Source organism: Ochlerotatus camptorhynchus, unplaced genomic scaffold, assembly GCF_037179485.1.
Source record: "Ochlerotatus camptorhynchus isolate MF236.1 unplaced genomic scaffold, CSIRO-AGI_Acam_v1.1 ptg000141l, whole genome shotgun sequence".
Lineage (NCBI taxonomy): Eukaryota > Metazoa > Arthropoda > Insecta > Diptera > Culicidae > Ochlerotatus > Ochlerotatus camptorhynchus.
In genome coordinates this window covers 3690774-3705665 of record NW_027040631.1, presented here as the reverse complement: position 1 = coordinate 3705665, position 14892 = coordinate 3690774, and the positions used below count along the sequence as shown (strand labels likewise).

The window sequence follows — 14892 nt, the reverse complement described above, 5'->3', positions numbered from 1 at the left end:
ATGATTAAGCTTCAATGAACTTCTAAACTTGTGCGAAGACCTCAATTAACTTTTTAACGTCTCTGAAGTTATCGGAAAATCTGGGAACTGTTTTAAATTTTCCACTAATTTTCTGAAACTAATGGAATTGACCTCCCCCTGAAATTGCTCAAATTTTCGGAGCTTACTAAACTTTTTTCAAATGCTCACGTATTTTGCTAATGTTCATAAAAATTTCTGAAGTTCGCGGATCTTCCCTTCGGGCTTCCCTCAAGCTCTATAGAATTCTATGAAGTTCTCGAAATCTTTCTGAAGACCACTGTCCATCTGTGAAGTTTTCGAAGTTTTTCTAAATTTCTGGAACTGTTGTACTCCCGCAATTTTAATGGAATTAGAACGAAACCCAAGTAACATGTTAAGTTTTATGAAATACTACAAAGCTACTATAAAACAGCATTCATAAAACCCTGGTCAATACTGCTTTGCCATTGATGCATCCACCAAAACCTCATTGATGCTAGAATATGTCTAGTTGGCCCACTCTGCAAAAGGTTCTGAAGGGTATATTTTCAAAGCTCTTCAAGATTGATTTACTGCAAAATGGTTGTACGATAAACGCATTGAGATCTATTTCAAAACCGTATGTAAGCTACAATAAAAGCTATTTGGCAAGAATTAAAACCATTATCCGAGCCATTTACCCTAACTGCTTGCTAAGTTCACTAGAAAAACAACAATCAAGATTAACAAGGATTCATAAATACCATCCGATCTGATCAAAATAATTAAAATAAAAACTGATCCTGCCGAATTTGAAAAATTCTAAAATAATTCTCATGAAGTGGCCTAGTTTTAGGTGCCATTTAAAATTTGATGTGAAATGTACGTGAAAATATCGAAAAACTTGAGTCCGCCCACGGAAAACATCGATTTTACTAATTATTTAACATTAAGAAAAAAAATTATATTCTTCAGATCGATCATTAAGCTTGGACGAGATTTTAATTTCTCGTGATTTTTGCATTCCAAATATTTTCTCATTGATAAATTAACTAAAATAAAGTTATATCCAAGGAAATATAGATCGAAAATCGAAACAAAATAATTGTAATATGGCGGAGGCATAACAGATGATTTTCATGGGCCATTTGTGAAAAAAGTTATTTTGCTCTCAAGAAATCCTTAACAAATTCATAAGGTTTTGAAATGGCTTTTATGAAGAAAACTTGTAGACTGAATTGTATTTATCTAAAGCCATTTTGCTTGATCCTAACCCGTTCAGATTTATGGCAGCATTTATGGCGGCAATGGCGCCTACAAAATGTTAAACGTCAAAGTTTGTTTATCTTTCGATAGTTGCGCTGTGCGATTCAGCGTTCTTCCAGGCGATTCTCTCCCGATGGCTTGGAAGCAGTTAGTCAGAAAGTGTTCACAACATTTAGCATTTCGCACAGCTGTAGCCTCGATCATTCCCGAAAAGATCCCCTTCTTCCGGATGGTTCTGGAAGTGCACCATCAAAGAATGCAGGAATGTAAGATTGAATGAATTTTTTCCAAGTGATGACCCTTTCACCGAATAAAATCGCAGCTATGGATCGGAAACCAACTAGCGTCCGCTAACTGACAGTTTCAGTGGTTTGCTGTCGGTACTGACGCAAGTTATTCCGATCTTCATCTATTCGCAAGGTCTGGAGATGCTCAGTCGTTGATGGTACCCGTTCCGCTGGACGTGCTGGTTCTTCAAAAGAACTAAATTTTACTAGCATCGCTTGAATTTTTCCTCCAACTTCGAGATATCCTTGTCATAAATTTGGTTTTTATTCACTATGAGGATCCATCCTTAAACTTCAATTTGTAAACAGAGGAGATTTTATGATACACTTTTAAAAGCCAAAATATGCATTTTACTCTCATTTAAACCGAATGGTTTGATAGAATAATGGTTTATAGAACATAGAACAGGTTTATAGAGTATTTTATCAAGACAAAAATAAAAATAAATGCTAATGCAGTTTATGATTGATCTTAAGAACAGTTTTATGGTAGGATTGAGAGCTACTTCAAATGTAATTTTAAAACAAGACAGTTTTTGACTTCTCGTCAGACTAAAAGGTTTTTAAAACGCCGAAAAGGTAAACTACTAAGCAGGAACGTTTTACACTGTGAAATGCTGTATTTAAACTAAATGGATTACTCATTGCTATCATAAATCCGTCATAAATCAGAGTGGATGCCAAATGATTGGAGAAATGTTACTTGGGAATAATGGTGGTATTAAATCTGCCTAAAAGATTACTGAATTTCTTTAAAGTTCTCTAGACTGTCCTGAATTTATCAGTATTTTTTAAGAACCCGCAACTTTACTAAAATTAATTGATTTGCTTTGAAGTTTCAAAAAAATTCCTAAAGTATTATCAGTGATGGAAAAGTTCGCGATAACTCACTATGACTCGTGAACTTTTCCCATGGTGAACTTCGTTAAATATCGCGAACGTTTCCAGCACTGAGTATTATAACTATTATAAACGCTCAATAATTTTCGCTGAACTTATTTATGCTACCTGAAGTTCTATAAATTTGTTCAATAATTCAGCAAATTTTCTATTTACAATTCCCTGACTCTTCTGACGTTTTTGGATTATAGAATTTATGGAATACTCCATAATTCCATGAAACTCCTTGTAAGCCGCTGGAAGTTTGTTTAATGGGATTATTCTGAGCCTATCTAATCGTACTCGAAATACTTGGAACTTCGCTGAATATCATGAAACTATCTTAAAATATCTAAATTTAATAGAAGTTCTATGGAACTTCTTGAAGATATCGCTGCTTGCTAAAAGTTCTCGCTTTTTTTTCAATTAATGGAACTTCGTTGATGTTCTCTAATCAACTTAGCTAAATTTTTGCATTTTTTTTAAGTGTTTGAAATCTCCATAATATAACACCCTTAAAATACTCTCACATTTCCCGGATGTTCATATTATTTTTATCACGTTCCCGAAAATCGCTCGAAGCTTTGCTGAAGTGTCCGGAAATTCCTTGAGTTGCTCGAAACTTTTTCTAGGTTTCTACAATTAACTTGAAATTATTTGAACTACCCTTTGATTCACAGATCCGTCTTGATGCTCTCGAAGCATTCCTAAAGCTCTCAATTCTATTGAAGATCTCGGTTTTGCTCGGAAATAAATGGAATAAATTTCCCTGAAATTCCCTGAACTTCAGTTAAGTTCTTTCATAAAGTTAATTACGATCTTGAAATAAATCATTTATTGTTTTCCTTAATCCTGTCACTTTGAAAATGTTCAAGATCTTGAACTTGTACATGGAATACGAAACTTCAAGACATTGACTATTTTTAGAACTTGAACTTCCTCAAATTCAGTAAGTTTTTTTTAACTTGAGTAAAGTGAAAAACATTCAATGGATTTGATTGTAAAGCTGTTGCTAAAAAGCATATTCTTAACGGATTTAAAAAAATAGCTTTCTATTTTCAAGCCTGGAATTTATCCGTTAAAGTTCTGGAAAATTCTGGAAAACTAAAAAAGCTGAAAATAGTGACTGATTACAAGAAAAAGTGACTTTCGTGACTTGGCCTTAAAAATAGAGGAGCTTTTTAGTGACTTGCTGCGAATTGAATGCCTCCAATTAATAAAATATAACATCAAAAATGTAATAGCGCAGTTTACTAAAACTATCATACTAATAACAAAAATTTTGTTTTGCTTTTTGTTTCTGCCATGGTAATACATATAACATACTAGCTGACCCGTCGAACTTCGTCCCGCCCAAAATTTGGTTTTTGTTTCAAACATTTATTTACACGGAATGTTAAGCGGCTTATGGAATCATTTATCAGGTCAATTCAATGCTTTATAGTAGACTACATTCTTCAACTACGCGCATAAATAAACAAAGATAAGGCTTTCCAACTCACTGTTTTCGTTGTGCTTTTCATTATCAGCAGCGACTGTAACGATTTGCTTGTGAGCAGCGACCATTACTGGTGATTGTTGTTTGCCATGGCTCTAATTCTCACTGCGTGACAAAACGATCTGTAAGCGATAGTCGGTTGATGCGAAGACGAGTGTCACGTGAGTGTCATGATATTTTGCATCACTGGCTATTGTGCACCAAGCAATAGCTTTGACTTCCTGATCAACTTTGTCGAAAACAGTATCTTTCTATCTGGTCATGATCTCGAAATATATCACATGCGATTATTTCACATGTATGCTAGCGCTACGTAGTGAGAAAATCCTGAACTACTATCCACCAGCCAAATGGCCTTGACCTCCTGAACGGCTTTGCCAAAGACTGTAACTTTCTATCTGGTCAGGATCTCGAAATATATCACATGCGATAAATTCACATGTATACTAGCGCCGCGAAGTGAGAAAACTCTGAACTACTGTCCACCAGCGAAAAGGTTATGATCTCCTGAACAACTTTGTCGAAGACAGTAACTTTCTATCTGGTCATGATCTCGAAATATTTTATATGTGAGAATTCCACGCGTAAACAAGCGGTGCTTAGTGGGAAAATTCTGAACTATTGTGCACTAAGCAATAGGCTTTGACCCCCTGAACAACTTTGTCCAAGACAGTAACTTCTTATCTGGTCAGTATCTCGAAATATATCACATACGATAATTTCACATGTATACTAGCACTACGTAGTGAGAAAGTTATGAACTACTGTCCACCAGCCAAAAGGCCTTGACCTCCTGAACAACTTTGTCCAAGACAGTAACTTTCTATCTGGTCAGGATCTCGAGATATTTTATATGAAAGAATTCCACGTGTATACTAGCACTGCATAGTGAGAAAATTCTGGACTATTGTGCACCAAGCAATAGGCTTTGACCCCCTGAACAACTTTGTCGAAGATAGTAACTTCCTATCTGGTCAGGATCTCGAAATATATCACATGCGATAATTTCACATGTATGCTAGCGCTGCGTAGTGAGAAAATTCTGAACTACTGTCTACCAGCCAAAAGGCCTTGACCTCCTGAACCACTTTGTCGAAAACAGTAATTTCCTATCTGTTCAGGATCTCGAAATATATCACGTGTGATAATTTCACATGTATGCTAGCACTACGTAGTGAGAAAATTCTGAACTATTGTGCACCAAACTATAGGCTTTGACATCTTGAACAACTTTGCCGAAGACAGTAACTTTCTATCTGGTCATGATCTCGAAGAAATATATCCCATGCGATAATTTCACATGTATACTAGCGCCGCGAAGTGAGAAAATTCTGAACTACTGTCCACCAGCGAAAAGGTTATGATCTCCTGAACAACTTTGCCAAAGACAGTAACTTTCTATCTGGTCAGGATCTCGAGATATTTTATATGAAAGAATTCCACGTGTATACTAGCACTGCATAGTGAGAAAATTCTGGACTATTGTGCACCAAGCAATAGGCTTTGACCCCCTGAACAACTTTGTCGAAGATAGTAACTTCCTATCTGGTCAGGATCTCGAAATATATCCCATGCGATAGTTTCACATGTATGCTAGTGCTACGTAGGGAGAAAATTCTGAACTACTGTCCACCAGCCAAAAGGCCTTGACCTCCTGAACAACTTTGTCGAAGACAGTAACTTTCTACCTGGTCATGATCTCGAGATATTTTATATGAGAGAATTCCACATGTATACTAGCGCTGCGTAGTGAAAAAATTCTGAACTATTGTGCACCAAGCAATAGGCTTTGACCTCCTGAACAACTTTGCCGAAGACAGTAACTTCCTATCTGGTCAGGATCTCGAAATATATCACATGCGATAATTTCACACGTATGCTTGCGCTACGTAGCGAGAAAATTTTGAACTATTGTGCACCAAGCTATAGGCTTTGACCTCCTGAACAACTTTGCCGAAGACAGTAACTGTCTATCTGGTCAGGATCTCGAGATATTTTTTATGTGAGAATTTTACGTGTATACTAGCGCCGCGAAGTGAGAAAACGCTGAACTACTGTGCACCAAGCATTAGGTTTTGACCCCCTGAACCACTTTGTCGAAGACGGTAACTTTCTATCTGGTCAGGATCTCGAAATATATCACATGCGATAATTTCACAAGTATGCTTGCGCTACGTAGTGAGAAAATTTTGAACTATTGTGCACCAAGCTATGTGCTTTGACCTCCTTAACAACTTTGCCGAAGACAGTAACTTTCTATCTGGTCAGGATCTCGAGATTTTTTATATGTGAGAATTTCACGTGTATACTAGCGCTGCGTAGTGAAAAAATTCTGAACTACTGTGCACCAAGCATTAGGTTTTTGCTCCCGAACAGCTTTGACCTATCTGGTCAGGATCTCGAAATATATAACATGCGATAATTTCACATGTATACTAGCGCTGCGTAGTGAGAAAATTCTGAATTACTTTCCACCAACGAAAAGGTTATAATCTCCTGAACAACTTTTTCGAAAGCAGTAACTTTCTATCTGGTCAGGATCTGGAGATATTCCATGTTGTAACCAATTAAGTTAAATCCCATATGAACATCGTTTACGCGGTTTCCAGTTACATTATTCAAAATTAAATTTATAACTTTTTAATTTTTATATTTTAATGATTTTTAGATTAATCACAGTAACACAAAAAAAAATAAAAAAAATCAGAGACAAGAAATGTTTTTATTGGTTCTGGAATACAGGACTCGTTCGTTTTGGCACCGTGCCAAAATCGATTATGAAAATAACCCAACAAACAATTTGTGCTGATTAAGGGCTGAATAAGCTATTTTTTCACCGAAGAAGCATATTTTTGCCTGAATAAGCTCTTATTCCGCTTCCAGTGTTTGTTGGGAATGTATTTTTGCTTCTATTACTATTGATTTTATAAATAAATTAATTATTAATATCGTCTATGTCATAAAGATGACTTACGGTGGTCTAAAATCATCGAGATCAGAAAATAAATTTCAAAATGAAACCGTTCGATTTTGGCAATTCTAAATTTTCGGGTTTGTTGACAAAATCGTATTTTCCACAAATTAAAAATATGCATGTGGAGTTAAAAATTGTAGTACTTCAAACATTTTTCAAGAATCTGGAGTCCAATTTCTTGGACCGGTTTTAAAGGCTCACGGAATTTTATTATAATTTCCTCGGGGAAGTACTGGGAAAAAAATCTCTGAGAAAAACACCAATTGCAATCTGCTTCCAAGATAGTTCTCAGGAATTTTAGAATTTCATGTGAAGCCTGATATAGGTTTGAGTATAATCTCAAAGTAAACTTCAATGAAAACTTATAAGGATTTTTATTCGAAGTAGAACTCATGTGAACTTCAGAGGGAAAATCCAAGGGCTTTCTGAGGACAATTTCATGGAGCTTGAGTGAGAAAACGAATCAGGAGCAGAGTCATATGAAATTTTCGGAGAATTCATAGGGGGTGGGGAGATGCAATAAAGACGAAGTATATTTTTTTCTTGATTTGTCATTGAAATTCATGTTTTTCCCAGTGACTTCGAATTCGAAGGCTATTGTCCGGTTTTCCCGATAGGCCATTTTTATGCACAACCAACGTAGAGGGCACCACGCGAGTTTGAGAGAAAACGTCAACCAAACCGTTTGTTTACATCAGAAGAAGGATTTTTCAACGGAAATTAAAGCATTCTTCATGGAACACCTTGCCAATTTCCATCAGTAATTGTCTTACTTTACGATTTTCCACACATCTGAACTGATTTGCACCTAAATTATTCACACACAAGCAATCCGGATGATCATAACCACTAAGGCACTATTGGAATTTTGCATTTTTCTCAACAAAAATATTCCTGAACTCTAGCAGAATTCTCGCAAAAATGATATAGAATTAAATTTTTCAACTATTGATCAAGTTTTCGAGCATCTCAGATGACTCAATTTATCAGGAAAAGTGAAAAAGTGTTCCGCTTCCAATGTCTCACGGCAAAAATTTCTGATCACAACACTCTTTTTGACGTTCTAATATTCACCACCAGAGGTTGAATCGATCGCTTAGTTTCTATTAAAAAGGCGTATTCCAAGTCCCCTTGGGCTTACAGGAACGTCTCGCACTGTACTATCTATGGCTAGATGTTATGACTGCTTGTGAATATCTTTCGGACGCTCCAAGTTAACTGAAGTGTAAAATTTACGCGGAAAATACGTAGGGTTATGAACGGGTTAAGCAGAGAGTTTTACTGGCGAATCCATTCAAAAGATCTTAGGCGTAATAAAACATCAGTGCACAAAATTTAGTGCAACCAACCAACCTACCCCCTGACTTCACCTGTGACACTCGTCGCATCCAAGCAAATAAAACTGGGCAAGCACGACAGAAACATAGAGAGAGAAAGAGCAAGAGGCCGAACAAGCCACGGGAGGGCTGTTTTCGCGGAAATTGAATGCCCCAGTCTCAGTTGCAGTCGTCGCCATCCGCCAATTGACGCCAATTCGATGAGGACGGACCTTGCACTGATTAAACGCGAAACGTTAATTGATCCAATAATGGCAATGGGAATAACCTGGATCAATACCCAGCAGGTATTAATCGGTGATTTGTGATCCAGTTTTCGGAAAAAAATACAGCACATGACAGTTCAACATGAATGAACGTTAGGGTGGGCCAACTTAGAAACCCCATACTCCGCACAGCTCTTTCGATACGTATTACGGTTCTCAACTTTATAATTTGTCGGAACCAAACCTAAGACTTACCATACCTGAGAAAACTATACAGAACAACATCCTTGAAGACTGCAAATCGATTCGACTTCTGCGCAAAAAAGTTATTTTTTTAATGGCCATGTGTTCCGCGCATACCTACTGGGGTTGCATATAAGCTTGTAGGTATGTACGGAGCGCCAGGGCGATAGTAAAAAATTAATGCCTTTTTACACAGAAGTCGAATCAATTTGCGGTCTTCAGTGAATTTGTTCTGCACAGTTTTCTCAATGTTAGTCCCAAGTTTTGTGAAAATTGAGAAATGTTGTCAAGCAATCGAATAGTTTTGTTCCCATACACATTTTAAAGCACTCCCGCAGGGGGGTTGTCATATAAAGTTGACCCACCCTAATGATAAATGCACATGCACAAAAAAAAGAGACACAACTTACCCCTTCTATTCGGTTTTGTACAATGCTGATGAACTCCTCGGCCCCCGTCTGGCCGGTAGCCTTCTGCAGCACCGGAGGTTTACACGTGCACAGGTGTCCCGTCCCGAAGAATATCAGCTTCTGGACCCGAAGTGCGTTCTGCGAAGTGCGAGACCAGTGTTAGGATAATTTCCTCGAAGGGGGTTAAAAATTGCCCGAATCTTACCTGCGCTTCCTCCATGTCGCGTGACTTGTGGGTGAAGATAGGTTCCGGTCCTTTGTACATGAGCGGAGTGAATCCTGCCAGTGTGATGTCCTCCTGTAGTCGAACGACCTCGTAGTCTGCAGCAGCGTGGGAATAAAAGAGCATTCAATTTTATTAGCTTTTGATTACAATGATCATCCTATAATGATAGAGTTGGCGCGACGATGAACGTCAACGCAGAAACAGACGACGACGACGACGACGACGACCGAGATAACCGTTTTCTCAAAAGCTCCAAACAGATGGTAGGCATTTTTGGGAAGATGAAGATGGGATTCTAAGGGGCCGGCCAGCAAAGTGCCAATCGATAAGCGATGTAAAACATGCAAGCAAATGGGCACTTAACTAGACCTGGAGGGGAAAAAATGGGTGAACTTGGAAGTCATTTGTTTTAGGGCTTGGAAAGGGAGTAATTTTCGGGGCAATGATATGAAGGGCTGTTATTATTGTTTTAATTTTTGTTTTCGTGGTATTTAAGGGCCCTTGGAGGGACGCGTGCGAACACTCCGCTTGGAATTGCGGGGCGTTTAGACCCGTTAGGTAATTAAACAGAGTTGCGTTCGAGAGGAATGCGTTTAGGAAAACAAAAAACCGGTGCACTTTAGGGTAAGTATAGGGATGCTGCGGCACACGGTGGGTTTAGAGGACGGAAGATGATCTATTATGTAGGCAGATCGAGGACAGGTTCAGTGCAGATCGGTTAACGACATTGTGATCACAAAAGATCTATGGGTTGGTAGTGAGAACGCTCCTATAAATTCTTCTTAAAATCACTTGTTGTTGTTCATAGAATTCTATAGGAATTCTTCACTAGGTGCTTTTGGAATTTTTCTCGGAATTCTCATAAAACTCTTCACAGAATTCCTTTGGATTTTTTTGATTAAAATTCGATCTCCTTTTCGATCACAAATGGATTTTTCCTAAACACATCGTTAAGCATAATAACCATATAAATTTTACTAGGATTAGTATTTATGACGGGATTTCATTGAAACTTTCTTTAGAATTCACTTTAAATTATCTTTAAATTGTTACAGGAATTTCCATGAAGATATCATCACAACTCATGTAAAATTCATCTCAGAACTTACTTGGAATATTCATTAGAAATTGACCTGGATTCCTCTTCACAACCGTCATGAAATTTACCATAGAACTACCTACAGATTCTATTCTAACCTCTTACAATTGACTTGGAGTTCTAGCCAAAATCTCTTTTAGAGCTCTTCAAAGAAAGCTCTTGATATTTTTCCATGAAATACATTGTTGTAATCTCCGAATTTCATTCTAAAATGTAGTTCAAAATTCTCTTAATATTTAGTTCTTCATAGTGACTGTATCCTGAAAATTCAGTGCAAGGGTCTTGAAATTGTTTATAGGTCTAGATTCTAATTTTTCCCCGATTTGTTAATTTACGAGAATTTCCCTGTTTTCGCCCGATCATTTCGAATTCCCGGCATTCCCTATTTCCCGGTTCACTGGTCACCCTGATTGCATTAACATGTTTAATTTTCTTTGAAGGTTTCTGATCTTTATTGAAAAATTGGGAACTTCTTAAAAGATCATACAATTTCCTTGATACAAATGGAACTACCCTGAAAATCTCTGATAATCGCAGAAGTTCTCGTAATTCTGGGATGTTCTCGAAACTGCCATAAAAGTAACGAAACTTCCCTTAAAATGTTGTCTCATTTTCCTGATGTTCTCAAATGTTCTCTCAATGCTTCCGAAGTTCTTGGTAGGAATCAGCCTATTAAAGCCTACAAACTTCCCTGAAATTCGCTGGACTTCTTTGAAGTTTCCGAAATGCTACTGGCGATTTATTATATTCTTTGAACATTTCCTGAAGTCATTGGAACCACCCTAAAGCTCTCCAAAAATCTCTAAAGAACTTCTTTAAAATTTCATCAATTTTCCCCAAGTTCTCTCTTTTGACTTCCCTCAAAATCTCTGGATATACCTGCAGTTCTTAAAACTTCTGTAATGATCCTGCAGTTTTCCTGAAGCTAATGGAACCACCTTGCAGCTCCCAAAATGTTTCAAATTGATGTTGCAATGTTCTCGAAACTGCCCTTATGTTCCCGCAGTTTGTTTATGAAATTTCCCTCAAAGTATCAGCCTTCTCTTTCATTCCTCAGTTTCTACAATTTTGGTGAAGCTAATAAGAAGTTCTCGCTAATCTCCTCTTCAAAATTCCTCATGGTGACCAGCAAAAGCCGATTTTCAATGTTCCGGTTTTCAACGAATAAAACATTCGCGGAATTTTGGATTTTTTTTTCGGATTGTGGTAGGGTATACGTCCCTAACCTCGGTCTAATATGCAGCCATAGATTACGTTTTTAATCATAACTCATCAATTAATTTACCTGCAAACGATATTCTACTGCTAAATGGTATGCTTAGATATGCTTATCATGTCGTTTGCTATCAGGAACCGCAAAAAGTTGAAAAACTTACTTTTTTAAGACAAAAACTCACCAGGGAAATGTATGTAATATCGGTCTATTGTCCCCAAATTGGGTCTATTTATGGATGCAACTTCGTCCTATCCTGTTTGATTCTCAAAAAAAACGCTCTTGGTAACGTTTTCTTATGTATTTTTTTTTATCACTATCACTGTTAACTTAATACTCTTCATTCCTCAAAACATTTCTTAGAGAAAATTTTACGAAAACTACATTAAATCACTCAAGTTAAAAATTAAAAATTAAAAATTTCGCTTATCGTCTTTCGACCGCAGAATATCTAAATCAAAACATTGTGATGTTCATTATACAGATTTGGCAGAAAAAATCTCCCTTCCTGTTCGTTCCTTATCATCCAAATGCAAACCACATTGTTGACGTTACTCTTATTGCTATATGCTGTCAAATGAATTTCATGGGCCAAAGTTAGGAACATAGAAAAGAAATGTGTCCCTAAAGTTGGGTCCATGATTTACTTGTGAAAACGTTGTTAAACAATTAAAATAAACATAAAATATTCAAACAGTAACTGTGAGTTTTACGTCTAGTGTGTATTATCAGGTAATTCCATTCAATAAATGCCATAATCAGGCCATTTGATGATCGTCAGTGCAACCTTCCCATCTTAACCTTAGAAGTCATGGCGGCTAAAAACTCCGAACAGAGTGATATTCTCAACCAGTTTTATTACTTACGAGAGCTGAAAATGTATTGAAATGTTGTGATATAAATTGATTTGTGTGTGGTACACATTTATCAATCATCAGTGATCAATATTTTCCTTATTTTTTGTGTAATATTCCTTAATTAATTATTTATTTGCGTGATAGGCCGAATGAAAGGACTAGACCCACATTACATACCGTAACCCTATATAGGGAAATGGATATAATGTCGGCCTAAATGACCCTAATTTGGGCCCATACATAAATTCAGCATTCGACTTAATTTTCAATAGCGGCCAAAAATATCCAATAATTCCGTCCCAATGACGCATTCACCTAGATAAAATTGATAAAAAGCAGATTTTTATCGATGAGCCCAATCTTAGATCCATTGGGTAACATTAGAGCCATTTCCCCTACATTTAAATTAAGCATAACATCGAAAGCGATTGATTCAAAGAGATTTTCCTGGATTCTAATTTTTTCTGCATTCAAAATCTTCAGAAAATTACTTTGTTTTCAGGAAAACTGCAGGATCTTTACAGAAGTTTTAAGAACTGCAGGGATATCCAGACATTTTAAGGTAAGTCAAAAGAACGTCAGAGAAGTTGAGAGAACTTGAGGAAAATTGATGAAACTCTAAAGAAGTTCTTTAGAGATTTTTGGAGAGCTTTAGGGTGGTTCCAGTGACTTCAAGGAAGTTCCGAAAATTTCAGGAAAGTCCAGATCTGTTTAAGTATGTTCCGCTAAATTCAAGACAGATCCATTAACTTATGGAAAATTTCGATAAAGAGATTTGGGAATTTACGGAATGTTCAAAGAATATAATAAATCACAAGTAGTATTTCGGAAACTTCCCAGAAGTCCAGCGAATTTCATGGAAGTTTATAGGCTTTAAGAACCGTTCGATTTATTTCTGATTCGTACCAAGAACTTCAGAAGCATTGAGAGAACATCTGGGAAACTTCGAGCACATCAGGAAACATCAGAGAAGCAAAGGGTAGTTCAATTAATTGCAAGAAAATTGTTGGATTTTTAAAGAAGTTCCGAGAAACTAAGGGACTTTACGAAATCTTCAGCAAAGTTCCGAGGACTTCAGGAAATTTACCTTTATAAGTCACTTTGAACTCTTTACAGCATTTCTCTCTCTGATATCCTTTTGTAACTTTCTTTGTGAAAGTCTTGAAATTTGGAGATTTTTTGGATACTCTTAGAATTTTTAATTTTTCTCTAAATAATTTACAGAAGCTTCTTTTGTATGGAAAACATAATTTAAATTTTGCTAATACAATTCACTTCCGTGTTGTCTTGAAATTCAGCTCAGAGCTATCTTGGAGAATTTTTCAAACAATACACTTGAAATTCTCCTCACAATTCCCTAGAAATTCTTCTCAAAATGCCCTTGGCATTGTTCTCGGAATTCCCGTAAAATTATCTATCGAATCCACTTGAAATTATCTACAAAATTTCCTTGAAGTTTTGCTCTGAATTATTAAGGAATTATCCTCAGAATTCAATAGCCTCAGTGTTCTTCTTAGATTTTTCTAGGAATCCTCAATTCTTCTCAGCACTTGGAAAATACATTAAAATTGGACCTGGAATCTTCCTCACCATCGTCCAGAATTCTGCTCAGAGGCACTTAACAATTCTACTTAAAGCTCTTCTTAATTTGCACTTGGAGCCAGAACTGTAAAATCTCGACAAAACACGGCGATATTCAAAATTCCGCTTTGACAAACCATACCAATTGTCAGTGACGAACACGTGCAGATTTGCTAATTAGCTAAATTTGAAACGAGATTAAATGACTGAACAAGCATCTCAGGAATCTTTTTCATTGACGAAAAAATTAAAGAGATTTTGGCAAAGGTTTTTTTGATGATCAAATCTATCATCATGTGAAAAACAATTTTGTCAATATCGCGCAACAGTCTGTCACTGACAATGGCAAATCTCAACACTGCCTGGAGCTTGCCTCACAATCACTTTAGAATTCTTTTCACAATTGCCTTGGAGAGCTAGTCAAAATTCGGGGCCTTGAAAGCATTCCATGAATCTAGATTTTAAATGTTTCATGAGAGAGAAAGAAGTATTTTTTCCCGATTGATCATCGAAATTCACGGCATTTTCCCGATTTCCCGGTGCACTGGTCACCAGTGTTGGCAAAATCAGAAATCAATTGATATTTTTCCACTCTCATGCGCTCGCAATATTACGCATGATATTGGAACAAAATATCATGCTTGATATTGATTTTACAAGCTCCTTTGATATAGCGAGACTATTCACAACGTGCAAAAATCAAGCTGAGAGTTGACTTGACAGAGAGTTGCACATCGTTTTCTTAGAAAGAGAAAGTAAAGTATGCTATCTCTTTTCACTCTTCACCGATGGCAGACACGAAGTAACTGCTGCCAGCCGTTATGGAAGTTTCGGTTG

At 36.8% G+C, this 14892-nt stretch overlaps 1 protein-coding gene across 3 annotated transcripts in view; it reads right to left on the bottom strand.

Annotated features, from left to right (window-relative positions):
• Smg6 overlaps positions 1-14892 on the bottom strand; it is a 279441-nt gene that overhangs the window by 64055 nt on the left and 200494 nt on the right. For all 3 annotated transcript variants that reach the window (XM_065221316.1, XM_065221318.1, XM_065221317.1), the window contains 2 exons: positions 9285-9400; positions 9080-9217 (listed from right to left, as the gene is read on the bottom strand). In XM_065221316.1, the coding sequence (XP_065077388.1) occupies positions 9080-9217; positions 9285-9400 (254 nt within the window). The remainder of the gene's footprint in view (positions 1-9079; positions 9218-9284; positions 9401-14892) is intronic.